Genomic DNA, 25,047 nt, shown 5'->3' on the forward strand with positions numbered 1-25,047 from the left:
ATCCAACCCGACACCCAATGAAATACTGATTACAGGGAGCCCATTACATCCGAACTGTATACAGGAAACAAAACAAAAAAGAGAAATCTACTGTACATATACTACGGTCGGCGATCAAGTGCTGACTCTGGTATTGCAGGTCGCGCTCGCGTAGCGAGAAAGAAGGGCCACGGTTATATCACACGACGTGAAAACGGATGCATTGAGTTTGAAGACCCCCAGAATGGTCACCTTCCCCCGAACGCTCGTGAACGACTCAAGAGGCAGAATTCCCGAGGCGATGTCTTGCACGAAGTTGGGGTTGGCTGTGATCGTCGACACCTCGAGTTCGACGTACACGCTGAGCGTCTCCGTCGAGCGCGCGCCGACTTCCCCTTCCATCACCGGCGCCTGTCCGACCAAGACACCGCGGTAGAAGATCAAGGTCGTCCCGCTCTCGAACTCGAAGCCGGCGTAGTTGGGATTCTCGATGGTGACGGCCACAACCAGCGTAATGTTCAGCATGAAGTTGGGGAAGGGCTGGAACTCGATCTGCCGGAGGCCGACCACCGTGCCGCGCACTTCCGGTTGCTTCGGCTTGAAGACCGTTAAGTATAGGATGATGAGGGTCACGAGCAGCAGAAGAATGAGGAAGCAGCAAACCTGAGGCCCTCTGCGAGATCTGGTTTTGGTCGTCAGCATGGTGGAAGAACACCTGTAGCCGTTTGCAGCAGTGAAGAGAATGGATGGGAGAGACTATACTAGGAAGATAAGGCTTCGGTGGTTCGAAGTTCGTGAATCGTTATCGGTGCAAACAACGGTTGTTGGGGTGTCAAAAGGAGAATAATTGTGGTGCACAGTACAGGACCGACGCTAAAGGAAAGAGCACCGTAGAACTTGTTGGGGGCGGGGTCTGCAGACGTTCGCGTGACAGACGCTAAGAAGAAAGGAAAAGAAGATTGTACATTGTACGAGGATGAATGAGATGGGGTTTGCATTGGCGGTCTTCACAATTGGGAGTAAGCAACTTGCAGAACCGTGTGTGATCTGCGGGGGAGATCACGGGGAGTTGAAGCATGATGGTTAATACGAGAACAAGCAGAACAATCCTGATCAAAGAATAATATCATGATCGATTACATAGTATATATCAGTCAGTGAAAATGGGCCAAGACGTGTCCAAGAACGGCCCAAATGGTTGTAAAAACTATGGGTTGGGTTCGGCTGTGGTATGGCCTCCTCCATTACGATGCCCTTGTGGACACGTGGAGGGCCACCGTGAAGCCTTGTTTTCTTTAGTGGGACAGAACCCGAATTAGAGAATAAGATTATGGATGTCGGCTGCCCAGTAACAAGTCGGCACCTTGACGAACCCAAAGCCACCAATTACCACTGCTCTGGTCAACCATATAAGGAGTCGTCAATCGTTCCTATCTTGGAAGCCTCCTTTTTGTCTCTTTCTCGCATCCTTTTCTCCTCGAGCACGCATACCCCACTGAAACAAAGTTGGGCACACTCTCATGGTTGCGGTCGCCTTTAGTTCAACTTGCAAGGTGAGCAGTTCCCTATTCTGTTAGCGGCTGATTGCAAAATGCATGTTCTTAGTTTTTTCTTCCTTTTGCCTCCCATGGTGGAATCTTGTTAGTTCTGAAAGGGGTAAATCTCATGCTGAAGCCTTTTCTGTTGTGTCTGGCTTAACTGTAAGGGGTTATTCCATTCTCGATGATAGTTTCAGCTTCTTGGTTCAGATTGTTGACAAAGGCTTTCTTGCTAAGAGTTTGCCCTATTTGTCAGCGTTCAGTGTCGTTTGCACTCTGTTGGAACCCCTGCAATTGATTGATGATGCATCTCCCCATCTCTTTTTTTAATGTTTTTATTGATGCATATTTTCTAGATCGCTGAATTGTAATTGCAAATGCGCTTTAAGCAGGCGCCTGATTTGAAGTTTGAGCTACCTGGAGTTGGATTGGGCATCGATGGGAGAGTCAGGAACGGCTTCCAACTCCTCTTCTCCTTCAGGTTATGCCCTCGGGCCGCCCTGGTTGTTCAGAGGAAGGTGAGACTTTTGCCACTCTTTTCACTTTAATTTCTTTAGAAGAGCTTGTTTCATTGTTCACCATGGATAAGCAAGTCTTTGAATGGCTTTAATGGTCTCTACTTTCCTATTTAGAGCATTGTACCAGTTACATCTTGTTAAAGCAGACATTGCTCGGGCTCTCATTCCAAAGGAGCTGAAGCTAGTTGAAGCATTTGGGTATCATCTAATCTGTGTGACCTATGTTACACGGTTCTTTCTGCTTATTCACACAATTGCTTGATCTCGTCCAAACAGTAAAACTTTTTGCTGTAATAAACTCCTATGTTTGTTCTATAGGTATACCTTAGGTGGGCTGTTTCTTGCTCACTATGAAGACAGCCCGGCTGGGGAGTTTAATGAGGTTTGTTCTCTTCCTTTCACTTACAATTTCATTTATGATTCCTTGCACACAACTTTTTCTAGAAGAATATTCTAGTTAGCATGATTATGGAGGACTTGTTAAAGGGCATTATTGGATAAGAATAAGATTATGGTATAACAAGGTTTTCCATTTTAACAGTCTCAATCTGACGTGGCTACTGATTTAGCAGATCTATGCTCCTACAATTTACCATCACTGATCTGCTAGATTTGTTTTGTCTGCAGCTCGTCGTGATTCCTGGCATCGTCTGGAACCCACCTACATCGTGCGCGTAATGATTTTTCATTGCTTTCTCTTTATTTGGTATAGTTGCAAGCTTATTCTCAGACAGGTTCTCTTGATATGAAGTATGCAAGTTACTTGCCATCACACATCTCTTATATTTGGTCTGATTTCATTAAGGTGGGCTTCTAGAGTTCTTGTGAATAGTCACGAGGCTTGCAGGCATGGCAGGAAGGTATGATAGACCAAGATTGTCATATTCAAGTTTCTGGTGTGTTGATATCACTTATGTTCTTGCAGGAAATAGGTCTCCCAAGTCAAGTTGCTATTTTCTCCAAGGTACTGCAAGCTGGGGAATACACCCACTAATATATATATATATGTATATATATATATATGTATATATATACGCACACACACACGTTCAAAAAGTTATATATTTTACTACGTTTTCTTTTCAAAAATTGAGAGTTTTAAAACTGATATGGGCAGAATCTGCTTTAACAAAAACAGTCTTAACGAATTTTAATATACCTCAAGTTATGCTATATTGAAGATCCTTTAGTCCGGGGTGGTGCCTGCCTGCCTAGGCTTACATCAAGCAACAATGTTTGGATGGTGCTATCTGAGTTGCTATTGTAAATGGAGTTATGTAATATTGAAGTTTGGATTTTGGTGTTGCACTGTTCTCCAACTCTGTAGTGGAGATAATTGTGTAAAATCAAATCGGGCAAGGCAAGTTTAAGTTCTTGATGGCAGACTATAACATGGTAAGGTTTATAAGTTGGTGGTATCCTATTGGCTATAGGACTTTCAATTACAGAAGAATTTAGTTTAATCACTGATGCAACTCCTAATTATTAACTATTGGGACTCATACTTCTGCTTTTGTCTATTAACATGGTAAGGTTTATAAGTTGGTGGTATCTTATTAGCTATAGGACTCATACTCCTAATTATTAACTATTGGGACTCATACTTCTGCTTTTGTCTATTAACATGGTAAGGTTTATAAGTTGGTGGTATCTTATTAGCTATAGGACTCATACTCCTAATTATTAACATGGTAAGGTTTGTAAGTTGGTGGTTTTCTATTAGCTATAGGACTTTCAAATACAGAAGAATTTAGTTTAATCAGTGATGCAACTCCTAATTATTAACTATTGAGACCATGATTCACTTTATAGGTCCATACCGGTGTATCGATCAATTGTTGGTAAGTACTGAGTTGTATCGAGCATACCGACACACAGTACATGGGGGCACACTGATGTATCCTTCGTACCGGTCTCTCATCGGACCAATATGTACTGCACTAATTTTTGTTGGAGTACCTGTATGGACATCAAATTGTATATGGATGGTTATTCACCTTGTGTTGGATCATTGCATGTTGGATCTTCACACATAGAAAGGCTTTAGATCATTGGTCACATCCATATCTGTTAGGGTCTCTGCAAAGTTGTAATCACATACTTATTGGAGCTTTATTGTCTTCTAAAAGAAGTTTGATCAGGGTTTTAGAGAGGGACTTGTCTAGTGTATTATATTTATCATTGTTGGGCTTTCACATAAGATGCTCAGGTGCTTTGGAAGTTTTGCTCTATGGCTGGTCAAGATATAGACAACAGAATGGTTTGTAGAAGGTGCTGTTAGGAAATGAGAAATGTCAACAGATTTGACAGAAACAAAAAGATTTTGATTGCCATATAATTGTATATGGTCTTCTACTGACAAGCGCCACATGAATTAATGTTGGGTGATGGAAGTTATGTTCATCAAGACTCACTAGGATGAATTCAATACAATTAGTAGAGGTTTGAAGCCCACTGATGCTAAGACTGAGGTAGGGAGATCCATTGGTCCAAAATAAGGTTGATGAATAAATATATGCATGATATAGTAGTGAATAGTGATTATGTTAATTGAGAGTACCTATAAGAATTTTTCCCAACTCCATGAGGAAAGAAGGATCCATAAAATTTTCTTTTCCACCTCATTTTCTACCCTTATTTTTATTTAATGTTTTTCTGCTTGCATAAGTAACTGTTTGGTAAGTGTTTATGATTTTTTCAAAATTCAAATATCCATAATTTTGTAACTGTTTAGTGTCCAAGACTTTTAATTAATTCTCATTTTTATTGTCCAAAACAGAGAGACACAGCAGCTTCAGAACAGCCATTATATAAGTGCCGAACAAGTTCTATTCACTCTAAGCCAAAAGAACAGAGTGAGATTCAAGTGCTAGAGATGGAAGATTCTTCTCAGATATTCATTTGTAACATCAGTTTACCTTTTGCTGGTGAGTTAACAATATATTGTAGTTGTACAAAAAAAAATCACTCAATCTTTAAACTCTACAGATCTGACCATGTCACTTTTGACATTTCAGACTTTCATATTCAACTTTATAGAATGGAAGAGTACCTGACTTGATGTGGACGTAATCATCACAAAAATATTTTAGAACTTTTACTTAATGTCAACTCTGATGAGGTAAAAGGCCTTTCAGGCTGTGCTCATAACAATGTAATAATGAGTTGATTCAGATTTGCCATTTAAGGTAGTATTTATGCATGTAATATTGATGGCATGCAAAAATAATGTCCAAGAATCAGCAGTTTGTCTGAACTAGAAAAATAAGAACATACTCAATTAACAATCATTGGTAGTCTCCGGAAGCTAAGTTTTCTCGAATTGGTCTAGTTTCCAGTTTTGACCCCAAGAGTATCTTTTGGTTTTGGAAGTTTGTATCATTATTTTTGGGGGGGAGTTAGGTGGCTTTGGTTGTCTCAGAAGTTTCAACATTATGCTGGCTCAAATCAGAGATCCCATTTTTCAGTGAAAATTTATTAACAGATATACATGATTGCTAACATTGATGGGATTTGTGTTGATTTCAGTGGCACAACAGTGTTTTTGGTCAGTCCATAACACATTATTGTCAAGTGTTTTGATCCAAAGTACCAATCAGATCTATACCAAAAATCAGGAGCATATTGAATTGGAACTGCAGATCATGATTATTCAATCTGGATGGTTTATTTAATATTCAAGACCTTGTTAATTAGAAAAAAGAAAAAAATAAAGTCCTTGTCTGTAACCCATATTTTCATTGTTTTGATGCTCATGCAAAAGGACACATTTTAGATGTTTATAATTTCCGGCTTACAATATGGAGGATAAGATTTTATTGGTCTTCTCTCTCTCTCTCTCTCTCTTTCTCTCTCTCTCTCTCCCAGTGATCATCTAGTAATAACATCTGCCCGTTGACAAAATCTTAACCACGTGGGACCACAACCATTATCTAGCATTCAGGACCTGAAAATGACTGATGTGTATCAAAATATAATATAGTTGATTTTTCAAGTTCATTAGTTGTTCTTTGTTTGGCTTAAAGTGGCTTAATTGTTTGTCTATTTTTTAAGATAAATACAGTGGTTTGGTTCTTAGTATATATGAGTAGACAGTATACGCTCTTGTTCCTTGAATGCTCCGATATATGGAATTGTTCTGTTGTAACATATTAAAAAGTCCAATTTTACCATGCATTGTTAACTAATCACATAGTAGTATAATTCCATTTAAAATAATATCTGTTAAACATTTGTTTATTGGATTATTTATTTCCAATTTGCTTTTATCTGCCATGTGTTCCATAACTACTTTGCCAAAATTTAAAGCAGGTGACAATCGGATGGGTCCTCAGATTAGGATATCACTTCCAAGCTTTAGGTTTGTTTCCTAAACATACAAAGTTTAGATTTTAACCATTTTCTGACTGTAATAACTTGTCACTTATGGAATCAGTGGCCAGACTATATACAATCCTCGTCTTCTCAAGTATTCCTGCCAAATTGACTGCAGGTATGTGCCAGTTACAGAATCTTATTTTCTCTAGGCTGACAAGCACAAAACATATTCTGTATCTTTTTTTTTCTTCCAAATTGCAATGATAATTCTCTGTTCGCTGCCTGCTTACTTTACATAAAAGAAGTCAAGTCAGCTCTTCCCAAATAATAATATGGCTATTCTTTCAACCGTCAATCTCCTTTAGGAACTTCCTCATAGAACATTAAGAAAACATTCATGTTTCCTAAACTAGATTGGACGCCTAAGATTATAAACACAATAGGAGTCCATTCTCCTCTAGGCAAATTGTAGGTGCATACAATTTTTGTCATTTCTGTTTAACCTAGTAAACCTAACCCTACAAGAAATCTGATTTAATGACTTTGTTGTACTGATTAACAGAATGTCAAATTTACAATTACAGGTCATGTTTCAAATTAATTTTAAGCTTTTTTTAGCTGCTTATAATTCATATCTTAAAAGGCATATGCTTGGCAACTCATCATCTTCATCATTGATACCTTTTCCTATCATACGTGACCACACATTGAAGGACCCTAATCGAAATGGTTTCATTGAGCATAAAAACAATATTTTCTGTGGAATTCAAAACTTGGTGCTGCATTCCCAGACGATCATGATGTCAAATTTAGACGAGTCTAAATTAAGGCACGTTTAATTGCCTCGTCTCAAAGAATGAGCATTTTGGTTTCATAACTAGCTTCTCAAGCCATGTCCTGACCAGCAGACCATGTTGAGGGTGTCTGATTACTCACTGAGATGGTGTATGCAGGGTAAGAGCAGTGGAGGCTGCGAAGATATCAAGGCCAAGGACTACTCAGCTCAACGAATTTCCTAATGCCACTGAAGTGAAAAAAATCAACTTTGATGACAGATTAACAACTGAAAATGAAGAGAGAGAACGAAGCATTGCAGTTTTACTATCAAAGCCTATACTGGCTCTAGAGTTCAGTCTTCTGAAAATGCAAGTTGAGGCTCCAACAGATGTCACTACACAATCTAGATCTAAGAAGAATCAAGTGGTAGATTTAAGAACTTGCTAAGGTGATTGTAATGTTTACTTTGATGTCTATTCATTTACATTTAGATATCTTGGGGTGTTCTAATGTAATTTCCTTTGGTCTTTACAGTTAAATAATACAGCAATCTTGAACAGTTGTGTTACCACCCTTTTCAATATCCATTGCATGGTTTGGGACATAATAATGTGCATTTTGGAAGAGTTGATCGTGTGACTACTCTCAATCCCACAAGTGTATTGGAAGCCAACCAGGGAAACAGTTGGCTGTATTGGTTCGAGGAAGTTTGCAACTGGAAAGCTACCAAGTAACTTAAGTTGCATAGCTATTTTGTTTCTTACAAGAATGTCAGCATATTCACTAAAAGTGTGCCAAAAGAATGTTATACAATAATGATTGGTTTCAACCATATTTTAAAGATGAAAATGGTGATCAGCCCTTAGATACCATTGTCATTCAGTATAATGGCAGTATATGCTTAACTATATCTTTGTTTTTTTTCTATTTTTCCGACAAAGACAACCTTCGCTGTGATCAAGCTTCCTTTTCTGTGGTTTGTATTTTAGTGCTTCAAAGTGATTAAATGAATCTTTTTGCTTATATATCGGAGAGAGACTTCAGCTTCATTCCTATTGGTTCACAGTGTTCAGATAACATCAATATATGCTTGCCTTCATCATAAAGGAATAAACTTTAAAGATATTGGAGAGAAGATGGTAGGATCAGCTTTCTACTTCCTGCAAGATCAAGCCCGGACTCACAGGAAGCGAGAGTGAGATCAATGTGGGGGTTTTGGTGCAGCATTAAGTGATTGAATTTAGTGAGGTTTTAGCCTGTTCTTTGAAGAAATTTTCCGAAACCAAATCTGCAGGGTTGGCAGAGGTGAAAAGCAGTTCATTGGACTCTTTAGATTGCTGCAAACATAAGAATCTAAGAGGTGTGTCCAGAATCAGATTGATTGAAATTGATCAAAGCTTAAATGATTGGAGAGTTCAGCTTCAGTTCTACAGGAAGAGAGGGTCAATGCCTTGCTGTTTTGTTCTCTCTTCTGATCTCCATAGTGCAGTTTAAGCAGCTATATGTAATTTGTTCATGGAGAAAAAAAATGCCTTTCAACCAAACACAAGCAAACTTATTGGAATAAATCTTTGAATCCACATGAAGACATTCAGTGGAATTCAATTCCACAAAAACACCATAGAAGAGAGGACATCTAAAACCAGGCACCTCCCTTCTGTTCATGACATGGCAGTCTTGACTTCCGGAGACTACACAAGCCCTGTTTCAATCAACAATAGTTGAGGCGAAATATGTCATTCTGCACGAAGAAGCTCGCCTGCTGTGTCGGGATCAGCTGGAACATCTGCACCCAAACGAAGACTTGAGTATCATTCTCATGTTACTGCTTAGGATGTGGTGATCGCTATATACCTGGCTGAACCTGAGCTGGTGCTCCTCTCCGGCGAGCTGGAGGTTACCAGTTACAAAGACGAGGATGCCGCCGACGAACGGCGACGGCTGGCAGTCGACGGTGGAGATGGAGTGGTTGCACTGCTCGAACGGCAACTGCGAGAGCTTCCGACTGATCTCGTCGGCGCCCAGGATCTTCTGCCCCTCGAAGGAGAGCATGGAGGTCTGGTCGTAGAGGCATGCGAGCGCGGCACGGTTGGTGTCGAAGAGGTTGTAGTAGTGATCCACAAAGGCCTTGGTCACCATCTCGAGCTGCTCTTCCATTTCCCTCTTCCCTTGATCCTTGTCCATCCTCGCTCCACCTGTGGTCGAAGTTGCAGTGCGAAGAGGTAGCATTTGCATGGTCGGAAGAGCAAAGGGTGACGGGTAATATAGCAGCAGGGTACGTGATTAATAAATGGAGCTACCATCCATTAATTGCGTGGAAAAAGGGGAGGAGCAGCTTTGCTTTCCTCTGCTTGGCTGCGGCAATTCTACGCAAAGAATCCTGGCAGGCAATGGTAGGAAGTGCGCGCACTCGGGAGTCCTTCCGAAAGTAGAAGATGACACGTAATGGTCGGCGACGGCTTTGATAAAGAGAAAAAGGCCATATAAAAGAGATTCCTCCTTGCTGCTTAAAGAAGCCTCGCCCTACCGCATCCTCTCTTATTTATATATATTAGGAGAAAGAATTTTAATGAAAAAATTTTCTTAATAGAATAGAAAGATTTCCTCATATAGTTGAAAAAATCTTATCTTCTGTCATGCCCCCGCAAGATGATGCTCCTGTCAAGGACATTAATCACTGCTGTTGTGATTGCTGTTGCTATGAGGGCACAGGCGTTTCTTTCGTTCCCCTTAAGTCTGTCCTTCGTTTTCCTTAAGTTCGTCGACTGTTGGCAGATCAACGAAAACTATCGCGATGAGGAAGATGAGGATTGACCGCGGAGACTCTTAGGAATTTGGCTGCAGTGGCGTTGGTCGCTAGCCGAAGGCAAGAGCGAAGCTTTGCTTTTCTTAGCGGTGTTGGTCGCTGGTTGAAGGCAAAAGTGAAGCTTCGCTTTTCTCACTGTTAAAAAACTTTATTGAAGAATTGAAAAAGCTTAAATAAACATGTCCCTCTTCTATTTATAGAAGGAAGGATTTCCCTCAATAAAATAGATGATTTTCTTTGAAATTTTCTCATATAGTTAGGGAAATCTTATCTTCTATCAAAGTACACTCCGGGGAAAGAAGGAGCATAGTGCACCTTTAACTTAGTGGTGAGCCCAGTGACATTTGGTTTGGTTTCTCGGGCACTTCCTGGTGGAATGCGGAGTCTGAGATTTTTGGTTTGAAGATCTCTGGCATTTGGGTTTGAAGATCCTGAGACCAACTTTTGTTTTCATTTCTAATCTTGAATCCTGATAAACACCAAGATTTTGATAGTACCTCTTCTGTGACATCACATTGGGTTCTGGAAGCCTAACTGAACCAGCAAACATTTGAGGTTTCGGAATAGTTTGTTCTCGGTTCATCGAAGGAACGATCATCATGATAGGAACACAAATGTTAGCGTTAGTGTAGACAAACAAGTCGAGGTTCCTAAGCTAATAGGCCGAACCTTGTGGTGTGATGTTGTGGATGATCATCTAGCAATTGCTCTTGGATAATACTGACCTTTTATCCGAACCTTTCATTTCCTGTTCACTGCATGTTAGGAAATGTGTTGGGGCTTTGAGATCGTTACAGCTTTCGAAGACTCCGTGTGACTACATCCATCGTGTGATTAGGAACTTGCATGAGTAATATAAACTAATGTTCTAAGAGCACAACAATACTCTGCTCTAGTCCAGCTTTGTTCATCATATACCAACATAGTTAGGCTTCATAACTTAAACATGGATGCATGACAAAGGGCCGGATTCAGATAATTAAGGCTTAACATAAAAAAATAATAAGCCCAATCTCCACTGAGTTATTAGTGATTACACAATTTATTCAAATCTGGTTACGACATGCACTGAAACGAAGCAACAGAACCATGGAATCCTTTAGATCCATGCTGGAAGTTCTTCTCATGGCTTCGGCAACTTGGTCCTACATTCTAGACTTGGCCAGCACAATGCCATTGGCATCAGACATGCTCAAGACTCCATTTTTAGTCCATGTTTCTTGGAATTGTTCCTCGGTGACTCCTGCAAACGATAGATCAATTAAAGTTTGTCGCCCAGAAATGGTAAGTATTGTCTGACAGAAATGAAGAGGCAATTAACTTGCCTTTGCCCATGGCTGCGGTGGAGGTGATCCCACCCTGCACGGTCTTCAGCACCTTGTCGTAGTAACTAGCACCGGACCATCTCTGGTGAGCCAAAGTGTCCACCCCGTTGTTCCTCTCCTGCCTCTGAATCCTCTCCACATAGGCCAACATCCCCCTCCTGGCGAAGTCCCTGGCAAAGGTATCCACCACCAGTGCATCAGCATGGAACCCGGCCAGTGTTATGAACTGCCAGCAGAAGCCCAGCTTCGCGATCCGAGGAATGAAGTCCCTCATCTGGTCATCGGCCATGCCCGATGCGTCCCAGTTGAACGACGGCGAGAGGTTGTAGGCCAGCATCGTCTCCGGGTGGTTCGACTTCACTCCCTCGGCGAACCTGGTGCATTCAACCAAGTCGGGGCTCGACGTCTCCATCCATATCAGGTCGGTGTGGGGTGCGAAAGCCCAGCCCCTGACAACCGCCGCCATGACTGAGCCTTTGAACCTGTAGAAGCCGTCTCTGGTCCTGGGCAAGTCCCAGTCCCAGAAGAGGTTCTCAAGGCCGAGCCTCTCAGCTACGTCCTTCCCTTGCTCATAGGACAGGCACTTATCATAACCCGAGCGATTCGCCCATTCGTCGAGTCTTTGGCGCTTCTCGTCTTCGCGGATGTTGAGGCTGTTGATTGCGTCCTCGACGCACTCGGAGAAGGTCTTTAGTTTGGCCATCGACAGCCACTCGTCCTCGATGGCCTGAAGCTCAGGGCCATTCTTTCCGACTGCCATCGCCTCAGCTAACGCACCGGCCAAACTCCTCCCTTTGAGATGTGGGTTGGTGCAACCAAGAATGAACTGGTGGTCCCTGGAATCCACGTTGGTTTGGATCAAATTGGCAGCAACTGCATCAGTTCTCGCGATCAAGACGGTTTCGACGCCCATGATGTCGAACTGCAGTCGCGCCGCCACGAGCCGGTTAATGTGTTCGCCGACCGATACAAGGACTTTTCCGGCCATGTGACCACACTTCTTGGTGACCGATGACTGGTCTTCGATGTGAACTCCGGCCGCGCCCCGCTCGACGAATAGCTTGCAGAGCTTCACGGTAGCGGTGGCACCGCCAAAGCCCGTGTCACCGTCGGCGATGATAGGCTTGAAGTAGTCGACGTAAGGGGTGCGTGCCCGTTCCTCGCGGCTCATGCTCATTCGAGCCTCTCGCTGCTTGCGGTCATGGAACTGTTGCGCGAAGAAGAGGTGTTCGACCTTGTTCGGGACGGTGTCGTAAGGGTAGTCGGCAAGGTCAGGGCCGGGCTCGTTGCTGGTGGTGTGGGTGGAGGAGCACTGCCAGCCGGAGACGTAGATGGTGTCGAGGTACTTGGCCATCATGGTGACTTGGACTGGGTCAAGAGCGCCGAAGGTCCGTGAGGCGGTGCCGTTGGCTTGGTGGGTCTTGAGAGTGCTCCAAAGTTTCTTTGCGAGCTCGTTAGAGGCATAGCTTTGGCGGAGGGTGCCACGGAGGGAGACGACATCGCGAGCAGTGTAAGGGCGGCGGGTAAGCTTGAACCTCTCGGTGTTCCACCATGCTTGCACCTCGGCAACTTCCTCTTCAAATCTGCCTTCTTCCGCCATTATCTGTAGTTAAACTCATGTTAATTATACTTATCAAGACTATATAGCAATACAACATTTGGCCTTGACTGGGCAATATAGCAGCATCTTTGGAATTTGCCGATCAATTAATATCTTTTTAGGATGAATTATTGTTTCTTGGTCGATTTCTTATTTTCTAGCCAACTCAACAGAGGATGGAGATTTCAAAGGCCAAAACCACAAAATTAACTACATTTATCCCGAACCAAAATTTTGACACCTTTAATGACAATCACAAGATTAAAATCTTATCCATGAGAAAAGAAGACATGAGGCAGCAATTTCATAAGTATAATTTTGACTAAATCCAGCATATATAAACTCATCAGAAAAGCAAAGCATCGAGTGGTAGAGTACTTGATGGAAATATCACATTTTCATTGTTAAAACTACAAACCTCCAATTTTTCTGGCTGGTTCTCATAGCATGCATAAGAAGGATAGGAAACAAATAAACATGAACTTACATTCCTCATTAAACTAATGAGACTCGTCATATTATGATCATTAGATACCTATGTCTCTTTCCCTCCGTCATGTCAAGTAATAAAGGTTTGTCTATAGTGCTCTTTTTCTTTGGTTTTACCCCAAAAGAATAAATACAGAAGAGCACAGAGGCTTGATGAAGATATCTTCTGCTAGATGCAAGTAAAGAAAAATGGGAAGGAAGGAGATTATGGAAGAGGTTTCGAAGCAGGCATGAGAACTGACCATTGAAGGCACTGAAAAGGATGAAGCCATGGGAGAATTCTTGAGAGATAGATATTTGTCAGGAGTTGCAACCAGTGCATGCAAAGGTCTGCTCCCCTTCCTCCTTTATAAAGGATGCAAGAAGTGGGTTGGCATGGCAACTTCCCTTAATTATCCATCAAGAGAGAACACAGGTTGACCACTTAATTATTTTCATTTTCCAAATATTGTGGTGATGATAACTTATTTAAATAGTCTCAGATTGTCTTGTTCAGCTGCCACACCCTCCATCCTTACCCCAAAAGCTTCCTCACTTGGAAGCTGACCAGCCCATGCAAGCAAACACCTTTCAGATTCCTGTTGCTTCTCAGGAACTTCCTCTCGACGGATGAGTATGGTCAAGGAAATACGAGGGTGTAAGAAGCGCTTAGAACATCCGTAGTCATTGGATCTTCATCAAACAATAGCTGCGATGAAAATGGAGATGTTTGATGCTGATTGTTTAAACCAATAGCTCTGAAGATATGATGCAGAGTCCAGTCGAATGCTTGCAGTAGCTATCGCCCAGAGTTGCAGATCAATGTAGGCCAGTCGTGCAGGACTGGCGAAGTTCATCATGGCATTGTTTTCTGACGTGTTGGAGTGCTGCTTGGCTATTTGAAATTTTTATATTTGTTTTTATCCAAAAGGATGAATGATCGAGAATAAAAAGATATGTGAAATGAATTAATGTCGGGGTACCTTCGAAAAGAGAATTTGCATATAGAGCTTTACTTCTCCTTTAAATTGAAGAAAAGAAATAAAATCTTCTTATTTCTGAGAAATAAAAACCTGATTCTTCGGATGATTGATTATCTAGGTGTTTTATGATAAATATATATTGTTCATCGTATCATTCTCTCTCTCTCTCTCTTTTTTCTTTTGTTTTATGGACGTTGTCCTAGTAAAGGATTTTAGTGAAGGATGAGCCCCTTAATCCTTCTCCAAGAAATATGTTTATATATATATTTCATATACATTTAGATAATAACCTTGAGATGTATGGCTCAAGTCAGCAATTGAAACACAACGTATATCTTAGATGGATAGATAGACATGTAGGTAAACAGTAGAAAGCTCTATATTTCTGTGAATATTTATTATTAGAACACTTATAATTGTTTATATATATATATATATATATATATATATATATATATATATATATATATATATATATATATATATGTACAGAGATAGTTGGGCATATGGTGACGTAGAAAACGGTTGCTCTTGGATGGGCGGAGAGAAGAGGATAAGGTTGGTTGGTGGGCGGAGAGAGAGAGAGTTAGGGACGCATGACACTAGTCTGCAAACGTCCAATCCATAGAAGAAGGAAGGATTGATGTTTATCTAAGAACTCGGATGTGCAATACGTGCACGTGTCTTCTTCACCTCAGGAACCGGGAACCCGACCCGATTGACGTGGTATTGAGGTCACCGGGCTTATCGTTATCCCCCTTCAACCGGTACGAGTATGGAATCATTCACCGGACTTTCAGAATATGTATGATATGGGGAAGATGCGACCATCGATTGCCTACCATCCACTGGTACGGCGGTGTGAAGTACACACGATTCAAATCCCATCTGCCAGTGCGTTTGGGTTGAAAAGAAACATACTTCGTGTGAACCAGAGGACTTTGCGATGAACTCTGGATAGGTCGACGTGGCGCACATTGAGGAAAGAGCGTCAATATAAGACCCCACCACTGGGCATTGTGTTGGATTTCTACCCTCGACCTTCGGTGATTAGAATATAAAGAGATCAGATATTTTATTTAAAATAAAAATAAAATCCAAGTTCAAATGAAATTTGAATATGTCGAATGAGATTCAAGTAAGTTAATACGTTTGAATATGTCGAATGAAATTTGGAACCTTCAATAAAAAGATCTGATATATCATATCAATCAATGTTGAAGATATGATTTTATCATTTATTCTGAATGCTATTCCTTAATGGCATTTACTAATCTGAACACTACATATTATTACGACTTTGATATTTAAATTTTTTCTTACAATTTTTTTAAAAAATAATCTCATATAATAATAAAATGGTGGGATATGTCCTTAATATTTGAGGACCACTTATATGATAGAATTAAGTAATTAGACTTGTTCGGACCAATCTAATTGAGTATACATCAATTATGAATTATATTTTAGTAAATACATAAAATGTATCCTCATTTATCATAACGTTATCAGTTTTACCAAATATAATTTTAACATTCTAGTTGGTGGTGACGGACAATGACATCTGGAGGCTAGGGTTTGTTGTTGTAGATGAAAAAGCGATGACAAGAAGTGAGGGTCACTCTACAATTGCGTCGACTTCAACGTAGTTATTGAGTAGCAAAAGGGTCGCTCGACATCTGCATCGATAGTCCTTTCGTCGCTCGACAACTGTGTCAATAATGGGTACGATGACGTACTCAGCATCGAATTCTAGGACCCACATTTTTCTACGACCACCAAATCTGTCCACCAAGAGCTCAACAACCGTTCGCCTGCCAATGTTCTAGAGCTTCCCTTCCCAATTGACGATAACCACCGCAAATAGAACTCCTTCGATGAGCACTTCATCTCCCCTTTTTCATGCCCATGCCAGAACTAACGCAATAGTATGGGGAGCAGCAAGAGCTTCGACGACCCTAGCTTCGGGTGGAGTGATCCACCCAACAGGTCAACGACAAGGCGATCACCATCTTCATCGTAGACGTCGCAATGACCCCCACCAACTATGTCGGTGCTAACGTAGTTGCCGAGCGACAACTAGCAACAGTGGGCGAATTGCTCGACCCAAAGCTGGGCATTGCTCGACGTGTATGGAGAAGATAGTGATTGCCTTGCCGTCGACCTATTGGACGGATCTCTCGACCCAAAGTTAGGGTCGTCGGAGTCATATCGCTTCCCATAATGTTGTGTTAATTCTGGTATAGGCATGAAAAAGAGAAGATTAAGGGCTTGTTGGAAGAGTTCTATTCGTCGCGATTATCATCGACCAAGAATGGAAGCTCTAGAAGATTGGTAGGCAAACGATTGTCAAGCTCCCGACGAATATATCGAACGATGGTAGGAAAAATTTTCTCCATGCAATTGTGCATATCGTCAATGTAGTTGTCGAGTGACGAAAGGACCACTATGCAATTACCAAGCAACCTTTTCTCCACTCAACAATTGTATCATTGTCGACACAAATGCAAAACAATCCTGACATTTTGCTGTCGCTCTCCTCGTCCACAATAACCATCCACAAACCCTAACGCCACCACCGATATAATCTACTAATCATCAACTAAAATATTAAAATTATCTTTTTTATTTTTATATTATTATTAATAAAATATATAATATTAAGATAAATAAACTTTAACGCCACCACCGATATAATCTACTAATCATCAACTAAAATATTAAAATTATCTTTTTTATTTTTATATTATTATTAATAAAATATATAATATTAAGATAAATAAACCTAGATATTTTATTTTATAACTATAAAGATATCCATAACTATAATGATACCCGCTTTGAAAAATATAACGATCAAAATACGAAAGATAATTAATTATAAAAATAATATATAATTAACCAGATTTTTAGTTACATTTGTGTCAACGTGACATCTAAACATCAATCGCTCACATAATGTGTTGGTAATTACAAATCTAATTTGAGATATTAAACACGGACATTATAAAAACCTCAACCCTCTGCAAGGTCCACTAAATTTCTGATTCATACAGGGGAAGATACAGACCTGCACACGCTACACTTCTCTAGAAATCGTACTAAACGAGATGTTCATATCATGCAATAGGCCACACATTTTAACCAGCAATGTAACGCATAGACCAAAAGAACAATAGTCATGGTGAGATCAAACATCCGGACCAACACAAATGAACATAAACCATAACACAAAGCAACGCTTCTTCTCACGGCAGAAAACGTCACTGAGAGATAAGCCATCAGAAGACCAGCGACCCAGTGAGTCGCAACAGTGTCCCCTTAAGTTACATGTTATAAGCAGCCAGAAACAATATATATAACTCAAGTCTTAACGCATGATATGCAATTATTCAGAACCCGTGAATTTTGATATGCTCCTTCTTGATGATACCCGCCTGGATATGAAGAGTATGAGAAATTAACACAGTTTTGGAAAAAGGTTTGCACTGTTCCTTACATGGTTGCACAAATTAAGTACAGAAGCTAAATAACCACAGAGGGTATACACACCTGAACCAGGAAACTGGAGACGTTCTTACGCTGATCACCTTGGAGTTGAATAACCTGCAGACAACTAATGCTCCTAAGAAAAGAAAAACCAAAACAAGGTGCAGCGATGTAGACTGAAATAACATAGCAGAAGCAAAATAATTCAAGGGAATATTAAGTACCTGGCCCAATTCAGGGTCCTGGACCACAGTACCATTACAGCAGAATTCCTTTTTTAGGTCCTTCAAGATCTTGTTATAACTAAACTCTTTCTTTAGCCCCTGCACAGTTGTCAGACTCTTTCTGCCATTTCGTTGTTGGATGCGGATATGAACATACTCCTTTGCACCAGCACCAGAGTCCTCAGCATTTGCATCAGCAAAAGGATCTGCATTCAAAGAGACAAGTGCAAGCATGATGGAATGATGCAGATATAGTACCCCAATAACACATGATAATTGACGTATAAAAATGAATCTAGAACATAATTGTATTCATAGTCTAACAGTCTTTTGCGAGCATACCAAATGCAGTTGGAATATGGACGTCAAGATCAGACATGAACACTTAGCTTTTGAGATTCAAAGAGAGAGAACAGAGTTTCACTGGCTTTGCAAAGAATCTTAACTCCAAAAACTGAAAATTATGAGTGGCGATAACATCAGTTGACATTGAAGAATAATATAAAGAGAATATTTGCTAATAATAATCCAAAAAAATTGTTGCTAGGTAATAAAACCCATTAAAATTTTCTCTATGTAAATGAAAATTTTAAATTATAGACAATATGGAAATGCTGTGAAAGTGAATCAAAAGTGTAAAAGATGTTTCTTTCCCAACAGACCAACCAATTATGATCACCAATTATAAGGAGAATATCAATTACAGGACTGGTTATGGTGACATTCAGGATTCCCACATTGTATGTAGTTCAAAATTTTCTTCATTAACAAATTATATGACAAAAAGAGAATCACCTTATACACTTCAAATCTCCTCAAAAGTCTATTTATATTGAATAAAATGCCAGGTTATAATGCAAGAATAAAGCATGTGCATCCAAAGGATGCTGAGATGAGAGAGGAAAGGATAAAAATTGCATAGTCTCATTCCAGTTACCATTAGAACCATAGAAAGCCATCTTTGAAACAACATAGAACAAAACATCTTCTTGGATAAATACAAGCATCCAGAAGAAAAGAAAACACATTCAAAGTTTTCCTTCAACAGAACATGTCCAGAGTTGACTACCACAAAGAAAATTATACCACAAATGTAGAAAAGCAAAGTAGGATGCCTATGTAAATATTATTAGTTGCTACTACAGATCAAAGAGATTGTCCAAAAAATTGGGATATCTAGAACAATTAGTTTAGTGTGTTATTATTGTTCATAATCCACCAGGGACAATCAACGAAAAAGATAGAACCATGGTCTAAAGAAGTGAACCACACTTAAGTGATAAGCAGAATCATATTTATTGATAATGTTAATTAAAAACAAAAACATGATGAAGAATACACCAACCACATCAGTTTCTTTTATATAGTATGTTAGGATGTGATATATGATCTATATCAAACATTGACTTCATGACAGCTTTGACAACTTGAACTCTATCAATACAAATTAACAATCAAATAAATCCATAAAGTTCAATCTCCATGAACAACTGGGTTTCAGAAATTGAGTACAATATTTGATGTCGTTCCTGCCAATACAATTTCGACCAAAACTTGTGCTGAATTTAATACACATCAAGTCGGATCTGGCATGACTGATCTAAACACATAGTTAAAATTACTCATAACACGAGGCCTTGTTTGGGCCATTTGCTTGCCTGTAAGTGGGCTACCTGCAAGTGCTTTTGCAGAAAGGAGCTCATTTTGCAAGCATTTGATTGTCTGCAAGTAAACCCAATGTAGTATTGTGCCAACACAACTAGAACCCTACATGCAGCAAAGTGGGCGTATGATTTGAAATACTGTATGACACACTTGCGGACTGAACTATATGTAATAAAATCTTAGATATCATCCTCTCACATGTGGCCTCCTCACACATTGTGCCCCTCTATTCCTCTACCGTAGTCCTGCATAATTGCTAGTCCTTCTTGTCTGGGCACCAGCATCCTCCTTTATCTTAGTCGCATTTGCCTGCAATTGCTACTTTTAGGCAATTTCAAAACGCAGGCAAACAAATGCTACCCATATGAAATCGCATCCTATATCACTAATGAGACGACCCTCTTTCACCTGTCTTGATGCAAATTATCAACATGGTTCAGAATGATGTTTCAGTGCAGAAAAATAACATAAGATCCACATTAGACAGCACTCAAAGTGAATCGTTCAAATTCACAACGTACCCCACAGATCTATTCCGTGTAAGTCTGACAAAGTATAAAGACGGATAATCAACCATCAACTTTACCATCCAAAGAAAGCCTACCATCAGAACCCTAAAGAGATGACCCCAAATATGACTTTGATACAGATCTTTCTTTGTCTGTTGCAATCATTTCTTAGATCGGAGAACATATATGTAAGGATTCTTAGACAAAGAATCATCATCACCTAGAAAGAGGCTTTCTTGTGTATCAAACCATCAGATTCACAGTTAAGGATGATTTCATTAAATAAGGTACGATCTCATTTTTCCTTCTTATTGCACATATTCATCAAGCAAGCAACTCGATGCAAGATAGAAATCGGTCAAACGAAAGAAGTAACAAAAATCATAGCCAAAACAACAAATAATTAACAAATTGCCTATAATAACAACAGCTCCAGTAATATGTCGGACTAATTAATTCCACAGATCAGAATCAGAAAACGAGCATGTTATCATCAAGTTCCTCGAAACCCCCAACAAATAAATTGCAAAGGGAAAACGAAAAAAAAAAGAAGAAATCCAGCAAGGATTGATCTTTCTCACCACACCGGACTCGACGAGAACAAAGCCCCAACCACCGATCCTTATCGGCGAAGAAACCCAAGTGGATTCGATGGGCCTTCCTCGTCCACTCCCCCAATACCAAATAAAACGAGACAGGGCAGAAGAGATACAGGCGAGACGGAGGGGACATTTATTTATTTATTTACTTATATAATCCTTTTTCTTCCTACCGCTAAAAACTTCTACGAGTACTATTCCTTTAACGGTCGGGATCTCTTTATGGAACTACGGACGATCCAGATTAATTAGCAGAGCGTGATCCGTTGTCAGGCGTCACAAGGCTTTTACTTCCTCTCGGGCGGTTTCTTTTCTTCTTTTTTCGGGCGCTTTCTGTCAATCGACGGCTGAGATCGCCGTCTATCCTATCATGCGGTGTGTGAGGAAGTGCTGTTCGACTTGCAATCATGAAAATATTAAGAAAAATCAATTATATAAAAATCTTAAACACGTGGAAGTAATAAATATATAATAAGATATAATTTAATATTAAATATATTATAAATAATGTAATAGTATAGATCAACCATATTAATGATGAGCTACTAAATAAATTAAAGACAAAATTTATGTGAAAAAACCCTTTATATGATAAAATCTTTCAAAGTAAAAAAAAAAAATCATAAACATATTAGATCCAATTTTGACTGTAAAATAATAGAATTATAATATCACTCTCTCTAGATTAATTAGAATATACCAATATTATATGAAAACCAAGCACTCAAATAAGATTGAAGGACAAGGAAAAAAAATTAAGCAAAGAAATCTTAAAGATTTACACCTATCAATTCAAATAGCATAGCTTATAGATTAACATAAAAAAAAATCATGATAATCAGAATCAATTTCACTAACCAATAGTTGAATCATTTTTCTCCCTAAATGAAAGTTTCTTTTCTTTCCCATGATGATCACATTTAGGTTTTTCTAAAGGTAATCTTCATTTAAGTTATATGCAAAACCACCCAAGGAATCTCTCCCTCACGAGCATGTGGGAGAGCCTCCTTATCTATTTGTAAGTAATATATTTTTCTAAAGGTAATGGCTAAGTCATCATATTTAATTCATTCTCATCGATATAGATTTTCTTAAGATGTAATAACTTCACCTCTAATATATCTCAAATCCAATGATATCAGATATCAAAATGTTTGGATTTGAAATGAAAATTTAGATTTTTGCTAAGATGAATAATACTTTGACTATCACAATATAAAATAAATTTATCTGTCCCAACTCTTATAAGTATTTTTCTCATCCATAAGAATTTTTACAAGCTTCTATTACAATTATATATTTAGCTTGAGTGAAAGATAAAATAAAGTAACATGTTTTTATAATTTTGATCGGTAAGACATTGTTTTCATTGAAAATAACATCTAGTAACCAAAGGTAAACTTTTTAGAATCAATATCACTAGTCATATCTATATCTGTGTAGTCAACTTATATAAGTTTTTTCGATACCAAAGCACAAATAATCCTTGTACCCAGAATATGGTTAGTTGGACCCAAGTCTTTGATAACAAAAGTCTTCTCAACTCTCTTTTTAGATCTATAATTTTCTTAGTATCATGCCCAATAATTGATATATCATCTACATATAATTATTATAATTAATAATAAAATTATCATTAAAAAAATATCTCATATAGGCATAGTGAAGAGTCCTTTCGTACCCATGATCTATCATAAAATAATCAAACATTTTATACTACTATTTTAGTGTTTGAATAAGATCATACAAATTCTTCTTGAGTTTCGACATCAAATTTATCTTACCTTTAACTTTGAACATTTCATGTTATTACATATATATATATATATATATATATATATATATATATATATATATATATCTCCTCTAAGTCACCATATAGAAAAGTAATTTTCATGCTATTCAATCTCTATACTGAAATTGGTAGTCAACCTAAAACAACTTGGATACAAGCCATCTTCACCGAATCCTTTTCTCAAAATCAATATCATTTATTCGATCAAATCCATTTACAATGAACCTTGCTTTGTATCTAACACCTATCTAATACTCTTTTCTTATTATGTAATTTTACCAGTCAAATGTATGGTTCTCATACAAGAATTTTATCTCTTTTTCATGACACACAAATCATCTATCTTTCTATGTGTATAACATAACTACTTAGTAACTTTTAGCGAGTGATATATATTCATGTAAAGAATATCTTTGAGAAGTCGATGCTTTGTAGTAGATCTTCTCAATTAATATTCAATTTATGATCTTTGTAATTTTTAGTAAATGATATATTTGAATATCTTTGAGAAGTCGATGCTTTCTAGTCGATCTTCTCAATTAATATTCAATTTATGATCTCAGATAGTCTCACTCAAACTCCATCATCATCACTAATTATTATTGTTGGAGGCACTAGCCTTAGTTCTATAGCATATTCAAATGACTTTAGCTTTTGAATTTTTATAATATCTTCAATAGTCTAATCTTCAAGAAATATCATATTTTCACTTTTGATGATTTTCTTATTTTTAGGATTTTCTAACCCAAGAAAATATATTATGTAGATTTATTATCATTTTTAGAATATAAATAAATAATTTATAATCAAATACTTTTAAATGATTATAAGAAATATCTTAGTTCTTATTATTATTATTATTATTATTATTATTATTATTATTATTATTATTATTATTATTATTATTATTATTATTATTGTTATTATTTTGTTATGGATACATATGGAAGTGGAATGCCGCCGGCACAACTCTTAGTTCTCGTCAACGATTAATATGGATACATATTGACATGATTAATATTCTATTAAAGACGAGGTTTACTGTCATCCAATGTTGTCCTCGTAACTTCGCATGAGGCTCAGCTGACTTTTTCTTTGACAGCAAAGGTGTAGATCGTAGGAAACAATTTTGAGCAGGTTTGTCACCTTTTATTTCAAGACGAACGAGAGTAAGTTGTCCTGTAATGGGCCAAAACCCATTGGTTCTTGTTGAAGTATATATTTCATGTTCTTGCTACATGCAACTTCTCGATCGGCCCATGATCAACTCATTAATAAAATCAAAATCTAAACTAAACTTGTTACATGGAAATGCAATCATTGATCTCAAGCTGATCATTTAGTTTTGATAAAATTTGTTTTTGACTTCCATCGCTTCACACACTATTAAGTGATACTTGGCTTCATACACAAAATTCAAACATTGATTAAAAACTTTCTATGATAAAATAATTCAGAAAAAAAAAGACTTACATCTTATTCATTTTAATTTAGTTACTTCTCATAAATATCATGGTGGTCTTAGCATGCTTTCTTCAACCTTCAGAACCACTTTACGGTCACTCGCATAATTCTTCGATATCTTAGTAATGATAACAATCGTTAGAACAAAATTATTCATGCAAAATATGGTCAAATTCACATTCCTAAATATCATCAATCTATCTAGTTGGAACTGGAAATTACTTACTAATGCTGACTATCTGCTACATCTTCGTTTCAATGTTCAATCTACTCGTTCCCTATGCCTTCGAGTACCTAAAACTATTGACCATCTTTTTTTCCAATACCATATATATATATATATATATATATATATATATATATATATATATATATATATATATATATAGTGGTGTTGAATCTCGTATTTTGATGATGAAACCACTTGATATATGTTTATGATTTGATTTGCGTTTTACGTGACGCAGGATGCTCCGATCAGGATGAGACAATTAAAGTAGGAAAATCATGTTGTGCCGGAGGAACATATCAGAAGATTGGACGTCGGGCCGGTGGATCGGTCGATGTATCGATAAAAGGCTTCAGGCCGTGGACTCGGGCATCGGGCCAAGAAGAGCGGGTATTGTGCCAAGGATATCGAAGTTGCGGAGTCAACTTGTCGATTGGGCAATAGGCCGCAGGAGAGGACGATGCGCCGAAGAATCGGACGAAGCGTCGAGGGACCAATGACATGCCGAACAACTTGGTTAATTGCTTAGGATTAATTGTCTCGATCGAAGTTTTGTTTTAAGTGTGCAGGATTAACTACGATAGAAGTAAGACATGCAGCAGGAGTTACGTTGGAGTCAAGACTATGATCACGTTAGGAGTTCGAGAGTTCGACGGAAGTTCGGACGGTCGTCGGAGGTTCTGCGGGAACAAATCCGAGAAGTCCAAGAGCTTGCCAAAGAAGCTCATCAGAACTCGCCAAGTGGATCGTCGCAAGTCCAGG

General features: G+C 38.6%; 5 protein-coding genes across 15 annotated transcripts; 1 reads left to right on the plus strand and 4 right to left on the minus strand.

The window, feature by feature from the left end:
* Positions 1-114: 114 nt before the first annotated feature.
* LOC135650027 (uncharacterized) lies at positions 115-681 on the minus strand. The gene has a single exon (XM_065169094.1). It carries the CDS (start codon positions 679-681, stop codon positions 115-117), a length of 567 nt encoding a protein of 188 aa, XP_065025166.1.
* Positions 682-972: 291 nt separating this feature from the next.
* LOC103997673 (protein NEOXANTHIN-DEFICIENT 1) lies at positions 973-8,090 on the plus strand. 11 transcript variants are annotated; one of them, XM_065167071.1, is made up of 12 exons: positions 998-1,532; positions 1,910-2,035; positions 2,150-2,266; positions 2,354-2,417; positions 2,663-2,709; positions 2,841-2,895; positions 2,961-2,999; positions 4,815-4,962; positions 6,344-6,395; positions 6,471-6,527; positions 7,306-7,577; positions 7,664-8,090. In XM_065167071.1, exons 2-11 carry the CDS (start codon positions 1,956-1,958, stop codon positions 7,574-7,576), a joined length of 930 nt encoding a protein of 309 aa, XP_065023143.1. In that variant the 5' UTR covers positions 998-1,532; positions 1,910-1,955; the 3' UTR covers position 7,577; positions 7,664-8,090. The 11 variants fall into 11 exon arrangements, with proteins under 11 accessions (XP_065023151.1, XP_065023147.1, XP_065023143.1 ...); XM_065167074.1 differs by having other exon boundaries at positions 1,008-1,532; positions 6,347-6,395; XM_009418965.3 differs by having other exon boundaries at positions 1,008-1,532; positions 2,150-2,233.
* A 594-nt stretch (positions 8,091-8,684) lies between these two features.
* On the minus strand, positions 8,685-9,369 carry LOC135648708 (nuclear transport factor 2B-like). Its single transcript, XM_065166608.1, has 2 exons — positions 8,984-9,369; positions 8,685-8,915 (listed from the first exon to the last, which is right to left on the minus strand). Exons 1-2 carry the CDS (start codon positions 9,362-9,364, stop codon positions 8,841-8,843), a joined length of 456 nt encoding a protein of 151 aa, XP_065022680.1. The 5' UTR covers positions 9,365-9,369; the 3' UTR covers positions 8,685-8,840.
* A 1,536-nt stretch (positions 9,370-10,905) lies between these two features.
* LOC135648707 (isocitrate lyase) lies at positions 10,906-13,750 on the minus strand. Its single transcript, XM_065166607.1, has 3 exons — positions 13,592-13,750; positions 11,261-12,863; positions 10,906-11,178 (listed from the first exon to the last, which is right to left on the minus strand). The coding sequence occupies exons 1-3, from the start codon at positions 13,619-13,621 to the stop codon at positions 11,081-11,083; spliced, it is 1,731 nt and encodes a 576-aa protein (XP_065022679.1). The 5' UTR covers positions 13,622-13,750; the 3' UTR covers positions 10,906-11,080.
* Positions 13,751-17,430: 3,680 nt separating this feature from the next.
* Positions 17,431-20,928, minus strand: LOC103997676 (protein translation factor SUI1 homolog 2). The gene is made up of 5 exons (XM_009418975.3): positions 20,780-20,928; positions 18,367-18,478; positions 18,025-18,230; positions 17,864-17,917; positions 17,431-17,748 (listed from the first exon to the last, which is right to left on the minus strand). The coding sequence occupies exons 2-5, from the start codon at positions 18,401-18,403 to the stop codon at positions 17,704-17,706; spliced, it is 342 nt and encodes a 113-aa protein (XP_009417250.1). The 5' UTR covers positions 18,404-18,478; positions 20,780-20,928; the 3' UTR covers positions 17,431-17,703.
* Between the last annotated feature and the right edge of the window lie 4,119 nt (positions 20,929-25,047).

This window comes from Musa acuminata, chromosome BXJ3-9 (assembly GCF_036884655.1).
Source record: "Musa acuminata AAA Group cultivar baxijiao chromosome BXJ3-9, Cavendish_Baxijiao_AAA, whole genome shotgun sequence".
NCBI classification, from domain to species: Eukaryota; Viridiplantae; Streptophyta; class Magnoliopsida; order Zingiberales; family Musaceae; genus Musa; species Musa acuminata.

Excerpts from the sequence above, each read along its gene's own strand:
- LOC135650027 (XM_065169094.1), bottom strand. The coding sequence starts at position 681 with ATGCTGACGACCAAAACCAGATCTCGCAGAGGGCCTCAGGTTTGCTGC.
- LOC103997673 (XM_065167071.1), top strand. The coding sequence starts at position 1,956 with ATGGGAGAGTCAGGAACGGCTTCCAACTCCTCTTCTCCTTCAGGTTAT. Across the intron at positions 6,396-6,470 it reads ATATCACTTCCAAGCTTTAG|TGGCCAGACTATATACAATC; the intron begins GTTTGTTTCCTA and ends TTATGGAATCAG. Across the intron at positions 6,528-7,305 it reads TCCTGCCAAATTGACTGCAG|GGTAAGAGCAGTGGAGGCTG; the intron begins GTATGTGCCAGT and ends TGGTGTATGCAG.
- LOC135648708 (XM_065166608.1), bottom strand. The coding sequence starts at position 9,364 with ATGCAAATGCTACCTCTTCGCACTGCAACTTCGACCACAGGTGGAGCG. Across the intron at positions 8,916-8,983 it reads ACCAGCTCAGGTTCAGCCAG|ATGTTCCAGCTGATCCCGAC; the intron begins GTATATAGCGAT and ends GTTTGGGTGCAG.
- LOC135648707 (XM_065166607.1), bottom strand. The coding sequence starts at position 13,621 with ATGGCTTCATCCTTTTCAGTGCCTTCAATG. Across the intron at positions 12,864-13,591 it reads CCTTTTCAGTGCCTTCAATG|ATAATGGCGGAAGAAGGCAG; the intron begins GTCAGTTCTCAT and ends GTTTAACTACAG. Across the intron at positions 11,179-11,260 it reads CACCGCAGCCATGGGCAAAG|GAGTCACCGAGGAACAATTC; the intron begins GCAAGTTAATTG and ends TATCGTTTGCAG.
- LOC103997676 (XM_009418975.3), bottom strand. The coding sequence starts at position 18,403 with ATGTCTGATCTTGACGTCCATATTCCAACTGCATTTG. Across the intron at positions 17,918-18,024 it reads AGGACCCTGAATTGGGCCAG|GTTATTCAACTCCAAGGTGA; the intron begins GTACTTAATATT and ends AGTTGTCTGCAG. Across the intron at positions 17,749-17,863 it reads TCTCCAGTTTCCTGGTTCAG|GCGGGTATCATCAAGAAGGA; the intron begins GTGTGTATACCC and ends CTTCATATCCAG.